This window comes from Capra hircus, chromosome 19 (genome assembly GCF_001704415.2).
Source record: "Capra hircus breed San Clemente chromosome 19, ASM170441v1, whole genome shotgun sequence".
Taxonomy (NCBI): Eukaryota; Metazoa; Chordata; class Mammalia; order Artiodactyla; family Bovidae; genus Capra; species Capra hircus.
This window is the reverse complement of record NC_030826.1, coordinates 40,318,430-40,331,552: the sequence shown is the minus strand read 5'-3', so window position 1 is coordinate 40,331,552 and position 13,123 is coordinate 40,318,430. Positions and strand designations below refer to the sequence as shown.

The window sequence follows — 13,123 nt, the reverse complement described above, 5'->3', positions numbered from 1 at the left end:
GACATGGGGAGGAAGGCAGAGCCACAGACAGTGAGCCACTGAAGGATGGCACCATCCTGTGACTTCCTGTCTGTGACCACAAACGGAGGAGGAAGGAGCACCCCAGATAAGTCCCTCACCTCCCAGCATGCCGATCCCTTTCTCCATCAGGCACATACATTCTTTCCTCCTACTCTGATTGCTCAGAGATGGGCCCCACCTCCCCAGCCCTCTGCAGGGCTTCCTCTAACCTCTTCCCTTCCCCAGAGCAGGGTCTCAGTTGCCAGGCAATCAAGCCAAGGTGGGCTTGCCCCTGCAGGTCGTTCCCCCTGGAAGGACCTGGGGAGGAGTAAAGGGGAACCTGGCAGGTTTCAGTTTTGGGATTGGGTCTCAGTGGGTCTCCTGCTACCCCTCACCTTCCCTATGGTAGGGACCAGACCTTCTGTCTAGACTGAGGGGAGGGACAATGGTCAAGGTACATGTCTATTTTCCTCCCCGATTATGGAACTGGGACTCCACCTTCTGACTAGACTGAGGAGAGGGGCAATGGTCAAGGTACGTGTTTACTTTCCTCCCCTGATTATGGAATTGGACTTCTCTTCTCCCACAGATTTGGGCTCACCTTACAGGAGGTGGCCTCACATATCTCCATCAGAGGGAGCCAAGATGAGTCCCCGGGGCTGCAAACTAGAGCTGGCATGTAGTATGTGGTCAAGAAGTGTTTATAGATGGCTGAAGGCTGAAGGGCTGAATGGATGAATGAGTCCAGGGTCAATCTGGAAACATACCAGGGCTCTCTTGGGCTATCTAAGCCCATAGAGGACACCCCTAGGCTTCGGCTCACCCCACGCGCACACCCAGGCTCATCAACACACACGCACACACTCATACACACAAACACACCCCAAGGGAAACTTCTGGGCCAGAGGCAAAGCCAGGACTCAGACCTAGGCTCCAGGTCAGCTCTGCAGCCTCCAGGGGAGGGGGCAGCAGGGGGCACTGAGCCCCCTGCCTGCTAACAGGCTCACTCTCGGAAGCTGTCAGCCAACTGGTGGCAGTCCAGCTCCCCCTTCGGCTCCAGGCCCCCCGGAAGCTTCACTCCCGTCTTCCGGTCCACACACCAGCACTTGCCGCGCTGCCCATCCAGGGCCGGGTGGCACTGCCAAGACAAGGGTGTGAGAGGTCAGGTTCCCAGGCAGCCACCCCCGATCCCAGCCCAGCCCCCAGATCAGACAGTGGTTCCCAACTGGTCTCTGAGGGTGGAGGCTCTCTTGGGCATGAGTCCTCTGAGCTCACTGGAGTGGAGCAAAGGTGGCAAAGAAGGAAAGGCCCAAAGAGTCTGGGAAGGCAGAGCCCTGAGGAAGTTCTGTAGACAACCTGGAGGGGAGACAGGATCCACAGAGCTGAAAGTACAGCTGGATGTGAAAGGCTAGGGCCCAGTTTGAAGTTTTTAGTTTGGGTTCTGATTGTGCTTTAGCTTGGGTTCTGACTGTGTTGAGGCTTCAAGAATAGGATTATGGTTAAGATTGTGATTATCCACATTGAAGTTAGGGTAGCATTAGGATAAGAGTTGCAGTCGAATTGGGAATTCTGACTACAGTTTGAGTCGGGTGAGGCTGACAGCCCAGGTCAGAAATGGAATTGGGACAGAGATAGAGGTCAAGGTCAGAACAAATAAAGCAGCTGGGCTAAACTTTGGGTCGGGCTTAGACGGGGGAGGAGAGAGGGTAGGGGTAAAGGTGTATTTCAGAGTCAGGATTAGAGTTGAAGTGAAGGTTGTCTCAAGGGTTATAACTGGCCAGATGTTAAAGGATCAAGTGTCAGAATTTTTAGTGAATAAAAATGGGAAGGAAACACACAGAACTATATAACACACAGAGTGAGCCTTAATGTAAACTATGGACTCTGGTTAATAACTAATAATCAATTTTAGTTCCCTGGCGATCCAGTGGTTAGGACTCGGCACGTTCACTGCCAGGGGTCCAGATTCAATCCTAGGTCAGCAAACTAAGATCTCAGAAGCCATGTGGCTTGGCCAAAAAGAAAGGAAAAAGAAAAATTGAGACAAGGATAAAATTGGTATTGGGACAAAGGCTGGAGAAAGGTTTGGCACTGATTTGGAGCAGGGGACCTTTCTGGTTCTCCACCATTGCACCCCACCTCATAACCTCCTCATGCCATCCTGGGGTATGCAGACTTGGGGGCATCCTTTCCCCTCCTAGCCAGGCCTCTTCTGGCCCAGTGGCGGTCCACTTTGTGGATTCGCCTGTAGAGCATGAAGTGGGGGAACGTGTGTGCCCATGCCCACGAGGGCTGGAGGAGATCCAGGCCTCATCCAGCACGAGGCCACCCACTGTCCTGCCCAGATACGCCACCATCCCAAGTGAGCCCAACTCTGACAGGCCAGAGATGGAGCTGAAGCAGGTCCGCCTCACTGACCATCCCAGCTTCCTGGGGGCTTGTCAGAGGAACCCATGTTCCAAGGGTGTAAGGAGGCCTAGAGGTTTCTACATCCCTGTCTCCTCTCCTGCCCTCTCCTTCCTCTGCTCCACCCGAAGTGCCCATTCCCAGGTCTGCCCTCCCCCCAGCTTGGCTGACCCCTAGGTCCTTTGCTGACTCAGCTCGGGGAAAGAGGCAGGTTGAGTTTTCTCCGCAACTCCTCAAGACCTAGCCCCTCCATTCCCAGATGATACCTCAGACATCCAGGGACAAAGGAAAACTACTCACAGGAATGAAGGTGGAGAGGGGGAGGGGTTGGGAGGCAGAGGCTGATGGGTGCTAGGTCTGCCTCACAGATGGTGGCCACAGAGGCCATGGAAATAGCCCCCGATGGGGAGGCAGGATGATTGGCCTGCCTTTAACTTGCCCTGTGACTCCGGGCTGCCCTCTGCCCCTCCCTGGGCCTCAGTCTACTCATCTGAGGGGGCAATAGGTAAAAAGAACTGAGATTCTGAGTCTGAGGGTGGGGGTGGCTTGGAAAGGGTCTAAGGGGTGAGCTTGGGGCTGGGGAGCTTCCCCCTTCCTGAGACTGCCATCCCAGATATCCCAGAGCTGAGGCCGGGCCAAGCCGGCAGAGACGGAGACGCACCTGCTTGGGGTGGAAGTTGCCATTGCGGTCGCAGTTGGGGATGGGAATGATGTAAAGGTCTTCGTGGGTGCGGCTCTGTGAGGCGGCCAGCCGCTCCAGCGCCCGGTGCAGCTCACTCTGGCAGGAGCCCTGGGGCTGGAGGAGGGGAAGATGAAACTGTTTAGCAGGAGCAGAAGAGGCAGGGGGACCAGGGCTGAGGGTCAGATCAGGACTGCAGACTCTGAAAGGAGGGTTCAGGCCTGGTGGCCGAGCAGGCCTCCAGTGAGATGAAAGGAGGGGCTCGGGTTCAGGGGACCCTGGTGGGCAGGACAGAGGGACATTTAGGAGAGGATCTCGAGCCAAAAAGCTTCTAAAAAGGAGGGGTGTGACGTAAAGGGACCTAGTGGGAAAAGGAAATCTATGGAGAAGGACAGGAAGGGGATGATGTCTAAACAAGACGGAAGGATGAAATCATATAATTAACAACTTGTAAGACCCAGGCACGGATCCATGAGAACCACCCATCAGAAAGGACATTAGCCAGACCCTGGATCAAGGTCCCAAGGCTCCCTACTATGGCCAGCCTGAACTCTCGAGTTACTGAGACGCTCTGGGGTGAGGAATCCAGGGGAAGAGCCAAGCAACATCAGGGGGCTTGGGGCAACTGCTATTCACCAACCAGTGTGGAAGTGTCTCAGTATTTAACAGTAACTTCAGCTGTCCCCAACGTCTAGGACTGCCGAGCCAGAAAGCAATTTCAACAGGAGTGAGGGCTTTTTTCCTGGGTCCTGATGATGCACGCAAGGTGCACACAGCAGACAGCCAAAGAATGCTCGCTGAGTGGACACTGTCGGGATCTGGTGGTGGCGGTGGTGACGGTGGTGGTGTGTGCCTGTACACATGCACATTTGATCAGCGGTCCTCACCACAGGCCGGACTTCCTCTCGGGGCGCCCCGATGACCTTCATCTTGCCCCCACTGGTGCTCCGGTCTCGAATTTTGGCCAAGTGCTTCTGCAGGCACTTGCGGTCGTGGGCGCTGCAGGGGCTGAAGCTGTTGTTGGGGTGGTCACCCTCATCCTTGTCTGCAGTCAGGCCAAGACAGGGAGAGGTCAGTGTTTATAAAGGGCAAGACAGCAGACTTCCCATCTGCATTCTCCTCCTTGGGGAGTCTCCAGCCTGGTGCTGGAAGAACCAGTGGGGGAGCAGGGGGTCTGGGGGTAGGAAGAAATGAAAGCAGCACCCCGGTTTCCTCCCTGCTCCCCTGGATCTTCTCAGGAGAATATTCCTCTTGGAGTCCTTGATTTTTCCTTCACTCCACCCAGTCCAGTCCTCAGATGAGTCACCAGCTGCAGCCGCCCAAACAGCAGGAGGGTCCCCTGGGCCTTGCAGGGAGGTCTGAGGCAGGCCAAGGGCCCCACATTCATGTCCCCTTCCATTCAGCTCTCCCTACCATCCCCCTTCTCCGTCTGCTCCTTCTTCCTGTCTCCTTTCCTGCTCCTTTCAACGTCTGGCTGAGCCAGCCAGGGGATCCCAGGGCTGTCAGTTCTGCTGACCCTCTTCCAAATGGCCAGAATCAAAGTTTCCATGAGTGATGAGAAACATGGCCCCAAAGCTCTCTCCATTGGCTGGAGAGGAGAAGTGGGAGTGGGTGTGTGTGCTTGCATGTGAAAAGTGTGTGCGTGTGTGTGTGGAAGAGACACTGTGTGGCCCCCAGGACCAAAAGAACACCCTTGCACATTCCTGCAGCTCCCCACCCCACCACTCCAAAGTCTCCCATCCTTAGATTTCAGCCCTCATCCAAAGTGCATATCTGCTGCCCAGAGCCAGGGCACTGGGGATCTGGAGATGCAGGTGGGCTGGACCACCACCCTCTCCTTGGGATCTCTTAAAGGCTCTATCTGAACTCAAGAAAAAAACCCATCCAGAAGTCCCAGAACTGTAACTAAACTCTGCTACTCCATCCTGGCAGCCAAAACCAGAACACAGAGCTGAGCTGGAGGAAGAGGTCTCAAGATCTCTCTGCACATCAGAGCCACCTCTGAAACGCTCAGGCTTGGCAGCTTGCTGCCGGCCCAAATGCAAAGCCCCCGCCAGCATTCCAGATGTTGGCAGCCGGACAGAAGGTTACATCTGGTTTGCGTCAGGATTTTTTTTTTCCTGAGGAGTTAGCAGGTTCCTCCATGCATGGCAGCAGTCCCAGAGCTGCCTTGGGGTCAAATTGTATTTTTCTGCTGAGCCAAAGTTAGTTTGGGGGGGTGGGGGTTAGTTCTCTTCTTATTCTCCTAGTTCTGGGAGTGTGGGGGTGAAGCGCATAGATAAAGAGAAGCCAGACAAGGAGGAATCTAGACCCCCAAAAAGTCTGTGTCAAGATTCCACACCAAAGGTTATTTATAAAGTTGAGTCACCAAGGATGGGAAAAGGTTTTGTCATGGGTGCAGGGCTGGCTTAGAGAAAAGAACCAGAGGGAAGGAATAAATGGAGCAGAGAGAGATAATCCTTCCTTCTACGTATTTAACATCTCAAGAAGGACAGTCTGTTGGGGACTTCTGTCCCGAAAGATGACAACAAGTTTCCAAAGGTCAACCAAGGAGAAACCTTGAAGACGAGACCAACACAGACTTCCCAGCCAGTGTGGGCAGCGGAAGAAGGGGCTGGTCAATTTCAGAAGACCAGGATTGTGCAAAGGGGCCCATAAGAAGTCAGACTCCAAGCCCTCAGCCAGGAGCCAGAGAGAAGGTCTGAGATCCAGGCTCCTCCCTGAAGACCCTCCCAAGGAACTTTCTGGCCAAGAAGGCCCAGGCTGGCCAGTGACCCCCCCACACACACCACTCTCATCTTGCACAAAGCCACAAGACTTGTGGGTGGACTCAGCTTTGCGGGGGTTTAGGCTGGAGCTGACGATTAGAAAGAAAGGAAATAGAAGACTGGAAAAAATTGAAGCCAAATCTTGGAACCACAGGGGCTAAGCTGAGCTGGGAACAAAGGGGCCACAGCTCTACCTAGAAAGGCTGGAAGAATCCCAGGGGTCATTTGCCACAACCCACAAGTACCTCGATGGCCCCCTTTGACCTAGAGATGTTTTGCTGTCTTTCCTTTAAGTTTGCTTTCTTTTCATGACCATAAAAGAAAGCACAATTGTGCACAGTGACACTTGTGCCTCTTGATAAGTGGCCAGATGTTCTTTAGGTTCCCTAGGAAGAGTTTTTCTAATGCAGGGGGCTGCCTCAGGAGGTAGAGAGCTCCCTGACCTGGAGGTGGGGCGAGTCAGGGTGGCAGTGGCCTCAAGGACACAAAAAGATCTGCAGTAGAAGTCTGACTGCTTTCCAACATTGTGTTCCCATGAGTCGAAGTTCACAGACACTCAGGGGATTATTAAAGGATATTTGGAATGTTTATCCCCTAACTTAAGAAGCACCATTAAGCAGGACAACTGGGTCTGCTCACTGAACCCTGGGGCTGCGTGGGGCATAGGGTGAGCCTGGAACATAGCTCTTGTTTCGTGTTGGCAGGCCCCCATCACATGGCAGGGAGGGGGATGTTATCTGGGGAAAGCTGAGCAGGCTGCCTGCCTGGCCTCCCCCTCCTTGGTTCCCCACTGCCCAGCACACTTAGCCGTTTAGAGTAGAACCCAGCAGATGGGGAGAGTGGCTCCATACTGCCTCTCACAGGGACATGGGTACACAGTATGTCCCTATCTGCCAGCACAGACAGAGGCTGGGATTCAAGGATCACAAACATACACAAACAATCACGTGTCCAGACGCACACTGGTCCACATGTGCACACCCACATGCACCCTGGAGCCCTGACCCTGCCCTGGGCAGAGCACACTGACTATCCTGGCAGTTGACTTTCCACTTAATCTGTAACTTTTCATTGTCCAGCCTTGTTTCACTGGCAGACTGAGTCCCCACCCCAGGATCCACCCCAGGCACTAGGTTTGGGAGGGCAAAGTTCGTAGCCTTGAGTCTCTAAAAAAAAAAGTTCATCTTCCCATCTCTACAACCTGCTAAATGCTTGCTACTTACTTCCCTGCTCACCCAGAAGGTCAGCCACATCGTGCTGCTCACCTAGGTGGTGCTTCTGGAAAAACCAGGATCCTGGTGGGTTTCCCTCTGAGCAGGAGCCAGAGTCAGACCTTCCCCCTCACTTCCCCAGCAAAGGTCAGACTCCCTACATCTGAAAGGTCTGTTTGGGAGGTGGGGCTTCCCAGGTAGGCCGGGTCACCTCATCCGGCCAATGATGAGGCCATCACAGGGTAAACGTGGTCTCTGCTCCAGCCACAGAGGAAGGGCAGGCACCCAGAGAAAGAAGAGGCTCCACAGCTTTGGCACCAGTGGCTACAAAGTTCATGGTCAAAGCTAGAGGATTTCCTCTTTCTTGCTGCCCAATTTCATCCCCATGATTTCTCCTCCACTCCAGCCCATACCCAGCTCAAAATGCCTAGGGTGAGGCTCTGAGGTAGGTGGGCCCAGCCACCTAGACATGAGCTGGAGGGTCACCCACCTGCCCTGCAAGAAAGGCCTGGACTCTCACCGGAGAAGCCAAGATCCCCCTGCCAGGTACCAGGCCTTTCTCTGAGCTCTGGTTCAAACGGGGGACCCCCTCACCCTTGTGCCATGGCTGCTGGCCTCAAAGTGTCAGAGAAGGACAGCTAGCCCCTCCACCCTACCCCCTCCACTCCTCTGCATGTCCCTCGGCTTTGCTCACTTGCCCCATTGTCCCTTAAACCCCTAGCATCATGGGAGAAGCTAAGCTTCAACTTAAATCCATTTGGTTTCCTGTTCATCACCAAGCTCTCATTGCTCCAACATTGAGCTCTTACTCCATGCCAGACGCCCCCAGCCTACAAGGTGGGTCCTGTTGTCCCCCCTTTTTATACATGAGGAAATGAAGCAGAATGGCTGGAGGAAGGAGAAGAACATATCTCTGCAGCTCCTATGTCTTTAAATGGAAAGGCTCCTGATACCCAAAGCACCAATAATTCTGACTTTGCCAAAACTGAAGAAAAAATGTTAAGCAGCCATGCTCCTCCTTCCCCCCTCCCCCAAGGCACAGAATTTCTGGGAAGGCCCTGTTCCCATGACGTGACTGGATTCCCAGTATTGAAGTAGGGGGGACAATATTTGCTGTGTCGACTAAAAATTAACCTAGCCTGCATGTTCCCTAACGCTGTCCCAGAGGGACCCGGGGCACAGCTTCGGATCACCCCAGTCCAAACGCTGATCTTCCCACCATCCCCTCCCCTAGACTCCACAAGTCAAGGGTCAGTAGTCTGAATCAGGATCGTGAATTTCTGAGGCAGGTGTCCCCACTCCGCCCTCGCCTCTAGTGGCCTGGCTCAAAGAGCTGGGACAGGGCGTCATGGCGCAGGATGGAGGCAGCGGAGCATGGAGAGGGGCGTGGGGAGACCTGACCCCCTGACAAAGAGTCAGCCTCCGGACCACAGCACCCCAAGGGAGGAGGCTGCCCTCCCCCAGTCACCTGCTGAAGCTCAGCCCCAAGAAGAGCAGGCAGGAAAAAAAGTTCAACTGATACCTCTGCCAAAACCCAGGCAAGAAAGTCAAAGCCTTGGGACATAACAGGAACAGTGGCCTATTGACTGTGGAAGGCTCAGGAGGATAGCAGGGAGAGAGACGAAGCTCTGGCCTCCAGATCTCACCAGACACCCTGCAGGGCTGCCACACAACCCTAGGGGGCGCCTTTCACATGGTGTGGTATGGCCTGGGCTGGGGCAGGGGTACTTCTGGGATGACTGGGAGGTAAGAGGTCAAGGACACAGCTTACTGAGTCCTTACCTAATGTCCCCAGGGTCCCCTCAACTCCCCTTTCCCTCTCCTGATTTCTGCCTGCCTGCCCTGCAAGGATGGAGGCCAAGGCAAGGAGGGAAGGAGTAGAGGAGTTGAGAGACCCGGGCCCTATACTCTAAAGAGGACCTAAAGCTGCCTGTCAAGGCTGGTGGACATGATGTCCACAAGGCACTCACAAACTGTTCACGCCCTGTCTCCCCAGATCTCCTAAGGGAACAGTTTTCTGCACTACGGGATGGGCTGTTCCTACCTAGCCAGGAAAGAAGGGGCTGAGGGCTCTTCTATTCTGCCTCAGGTTCAAGTTGGTGAGAGAGGAGGAGCTCACCAGCCACCCTAATCTGCAGCCAGACACCCACTGGCGGGTGGAGGATGAAGATGCAAAGGGAAAGTGGACCTGTTGTACCCAGGGAGCCCAAGAGCTCAGCCCTCACTCCCAGTCTGGTCTGACACCAGAACCCCTCCTCCCCACTGGCACTGGCATCTGTACCCCAGGATCAGCGACTTACACCCCAAGACTCCCCCCCATGGCTTCCCAGATGTGCTGGGTGCCAGGCTGGCATTTCTCCGAGAATGTTTTCTGCTGACCTATCTCTAGCTGCCCAGGAGCAGGAAGGGCAGAGAGGCCCGAGGCCCAGACCCCTGGAGTCCACCTCCTTCCTGTTTTCCCTGCATCCTGCTCTCCTCTGGCTAACAAGCTGCAGAGGATTGAGGAAGTGGAGCGGCCTGGGACCCAGGCAGGAAGCTTGGGGCCGCAGTCCCAGCATCCGGACTGCAACAATGGAAGCTTCAAGCACCAGGAAAAGAGACAGACACTGACAGAGGCACCGAGAGAGCAAAACAGAGTCAGAGAGGGAACAAGAAACAGAGGCGGAGGGAGAGAAAGGCAGACAGAGGTTCCAAAAGGAACAGAGAATGAGAGAGAAACAGTGACAGAGACAAGGGGAAGGGCAACAGAAAGAGACTGAGATGAAAGTGAGCGAAGCAGAGCAACAAAAACAGGAAAAGGAATACGATAAGGAGAAAGAAGCTGATAACGGACAGGAGATAGCGATGAAAGGAGAATTTGAGAATGTTGTTAGTGAAACTGGAGGTTGAGAGACGCAGCAGGAAAGAACAAAAGAATAAGAGGAAGAAGGAAAGAGACTGAGAAAGGTTATTAGGAGAAACTGAAAGCCTCGCTGAGATACAGAAAAAGAGAAAGTGTAAGAATGAGGGCCTTCTAAACTCTCTCTCTCCCCAACCCCCACCCCGACCTTCCATCCCTGCTCTCTATCCCGTTAGGTTTCTGCAGCTCTGGGCTGGGAACCAAGACTTGCTTCTCTTCTGCCACCTCAGATGGCACCTGCCAGGAGCAAGGAGCAGGGTGCCTGTGTACCAGGGCAGGAGGAGACCCCTACTTCCCAATACCTCTCAAAAAGCTAGGTGAGCTGGCCTGGGACTTTGGTGAAGGGCCACTCTGATGCCCCCTCACCACCAAAACCTCTCTAATCTGCATGTCCCGCTCCATCCCATGTCAATGTCAAAAGTCCAAGCCCTGGGTTCTCAGACTCCTGGAGCTTCAGCTGAGTCCAGAGTGAGGGAAGGTCACTGGATCAGGAACAGAAAGTCTCCAGGCCACCATCCCCATCCCCCAGGTATCTGGCCCCTCACTTGCAGGCTGAGGCTGCTGGCTGGACCAAGTCACTTAACTTTCCACCCTTACAGTAGCAGCCAGGACTACCATTGAGACTCTCTTCCCAAATAAATACCCTTCAAATGGAGGAATGGGACAGAATCCTCCGTGATGGTGGCAACAGGCTGACAGGGACTTGATAGCAGTTTCCTTGGCTGAAACTGTCCCATGCCAGTCGGGCCCTGCCACGTACCTGTCTTCTGCTCAACTCACAGAGGATTTTCAAGAGCCTTCCGGGCCAACCCGAATGGGAAAGGGGGCTTCTGGGAGGGCAGGACACCAGGAAGGGCATGCAAGGGCAGGGGCACCTTACCAGAGGGCTGCAGGCTTTCCTGGATGGCCTCGATCTCTGCCAGCTCCATGCACACGCCTTGTCCGTGCACCAGCGTGTGCAGGGGCTTCTCCACGCCTCGGGGCGGGTAGCAGCGCAGGCCGGAGCCGCAGCGGGGGGTGTACACCCCACAGGGCATCCCCTTGCCCAGGGCGCAAGTGGCGCAACAGCCGCAGCCCGGCTCTCGCACCAGCTCCTCGCAGCCCACGGGGGGGCGGCAGCGCGCCAGCTTCTCCTCGGAGCAGGGCGGGCAGTGGATGGCTTCGTCGCCCAGGCTCGGCCCGGGCCCAGCGGCCAGCAGCAGCGCGGCCACGAGGCAGAGGGACAGCATGACCGGACGGGGACGGGGCGCGGGCTGGCAGCGGGGGACACACAGGGGCAGCGCCCGGCGCGCCTGGAGGACCCGACCCGGAGGACGCGGGGACACGCGGTGGCCCCCGCTGGCGGACAAGGACGGAGCCGAGGAAGTTAGCAAGCTGGCCGGAGGGGAGAGAGCCTGGCCGCCGAGGCGCTGCGCCGCATCCTCGGCCCGGCCCAGGCGGCGGGCGGTGGGGGGGCAGGGGGCTGAGCGGCTGCCCGGGACCGGCTCCCCCGGACTTTATACGGGCCCCTGGCCACACCCCCAGCGCCGTCCCAGTGGTGGGGGAGGGGCAGGGGAGAGGGAGACGGAGAGGCGGCTGTTAGGAGGAGGGGGCGCTGTCCTAAGTCGCCGCCGCAGCTACAACATCTGAAAGTCCTTTTCTGCCACAGGAGGAAGCGGCGCAGTTTGGAAGCCACGGCAGGGGCCGAGAGCGCTTCCGAACTGGGGCCCCGGGGGGCAGCGAAGGCGCTGCTCCTCGGTTCCCCCACCCCCGATCTTGGAGGATTCTCCCCCGGACCCCTGAGATGGCCCGCGGTCTCCCACGCTGAGAGCGCGGCGACCTCCTGGCCCCAGCTCCCGAGTCCGAGATTCAGTCTCCCTGACCGGAGAGAGTCCTTTTCACCCCACTCCAGGGCTTCGAGTCTCAGCCGCTGGAGGGCTGGTCTGGGGAGGAGGGGAAAGGGGGCCCAGAAGGGTCTGATGGCCCTAAGAAGTTAATAGGCTCTCTCCTCCTCACTGGCCTCTTCCAACCTTCTCCCGCACCCAGCCTCCCCGGGGGCTCATTGGAGACCCTGTCCCCTCTGGCTTACCCAGCATGAAATCAACAGAACTCCCACCCGGAGAGGGAGGTTCCCAAATGCTTGCTCCTTCCTGGATGTTTGCTTCTACTGCCTAGACCCATACCCAGAGGGAAGTTGGCTGAGGAAATTACCACTCTCAAAGGCAAATTGTGCATTGCACAACTCCAGGGGGCACCATTTCTCTTGTAATCATTGTAGACTTGTATAGCTGTTGTGACTGTCTTCCAGCAGATGGCACTCAATGGTTTTGAGAACAGGGGTGCCTTTTCTAATTCACCCAACGGTGCTATTTGGGCTAGTGTCAGGGTTGGCTAGGGCCTCTGTGAGATCCTGTTGGTGCCTGTACGCTCCTTGCCTCAATCCTGCAGGGGTTAGGAGGGGTTCTAGAGTAGCATTTGGAGCAGGGACTCCTCTCCTAGATGGTCTCTCAGGTCCTCCTTCCCCACCCTCCTCCAAAGTTTCTGCTATCCTGGACCTGATTTCAGGGTAAGGGCTCCTGTCCAGACATAATTGGTGACCCGCTGTGGATTTTTCTGGCGTGGCCTAGAAAGCCTGAGGGAAGCCAAGCTGAAGTACAGATCAGAGACCCTCTTCCTGCTTCCTCCCCCAGGACAGAGGTCCTTCAGTCTCACAGGGATTGGGCCATCTTCTACCTTCTGCAAGTGCAGACTGTCCAGGTGAGAGAGGGAGGCAGAGGGGCTAGAAGCTGGCCCCCCCGCAGGGACAGAACCAAAAGTTGCAAACTGACGGCACCTACTGGCAGGACTGCAGAAGGACTGGAGAGTCACGGCTGGGAACACGATTTCGGGATGCTCCACGGACATCTCACAGATGACTGGGGTCTCTTCTGCCCCATCTGTCTTGGCCCAAAGAGGGCCAGGCTCCTCCAGTCCCTGGGGGAAGCCCAGCCTATCCCCGACTCCCCCCAGCTCTCCCAACTCCTTCATCATCATGGGACCCAGTTCTGCCACCAACTCACTGTATGAACTTGGACACCACCCCTTAGAGCTCAAACGTTCCTAACTAGAGTGGAGGTAGGTCATCTCCACCTAGCCTACCTCTTAAAGCTCTTGTGAGAATAAACTGGGACCAGGAAGAATA

The 13,123-nt window shown here is 55.8% G+C and overlaps 1 protein-coding gene across 1 annotated transcript; it reads right to left on the bottom strand.

Moving 5' to 3' along the window:
• IGFBP4 (insulin like growth factor binding protein 4) lies at positions 1,004 to 11,192 on the bottom strand. Its single transcript, NM_001285678.1, is given in 4 exon segments — positions 1,004 to 1,138; positions 3,068 to 3,202; positions 3,973 to 4,130; positions 10,844 to 11,192. Coding segments are annotated over 4 exon segments (777 nt in total).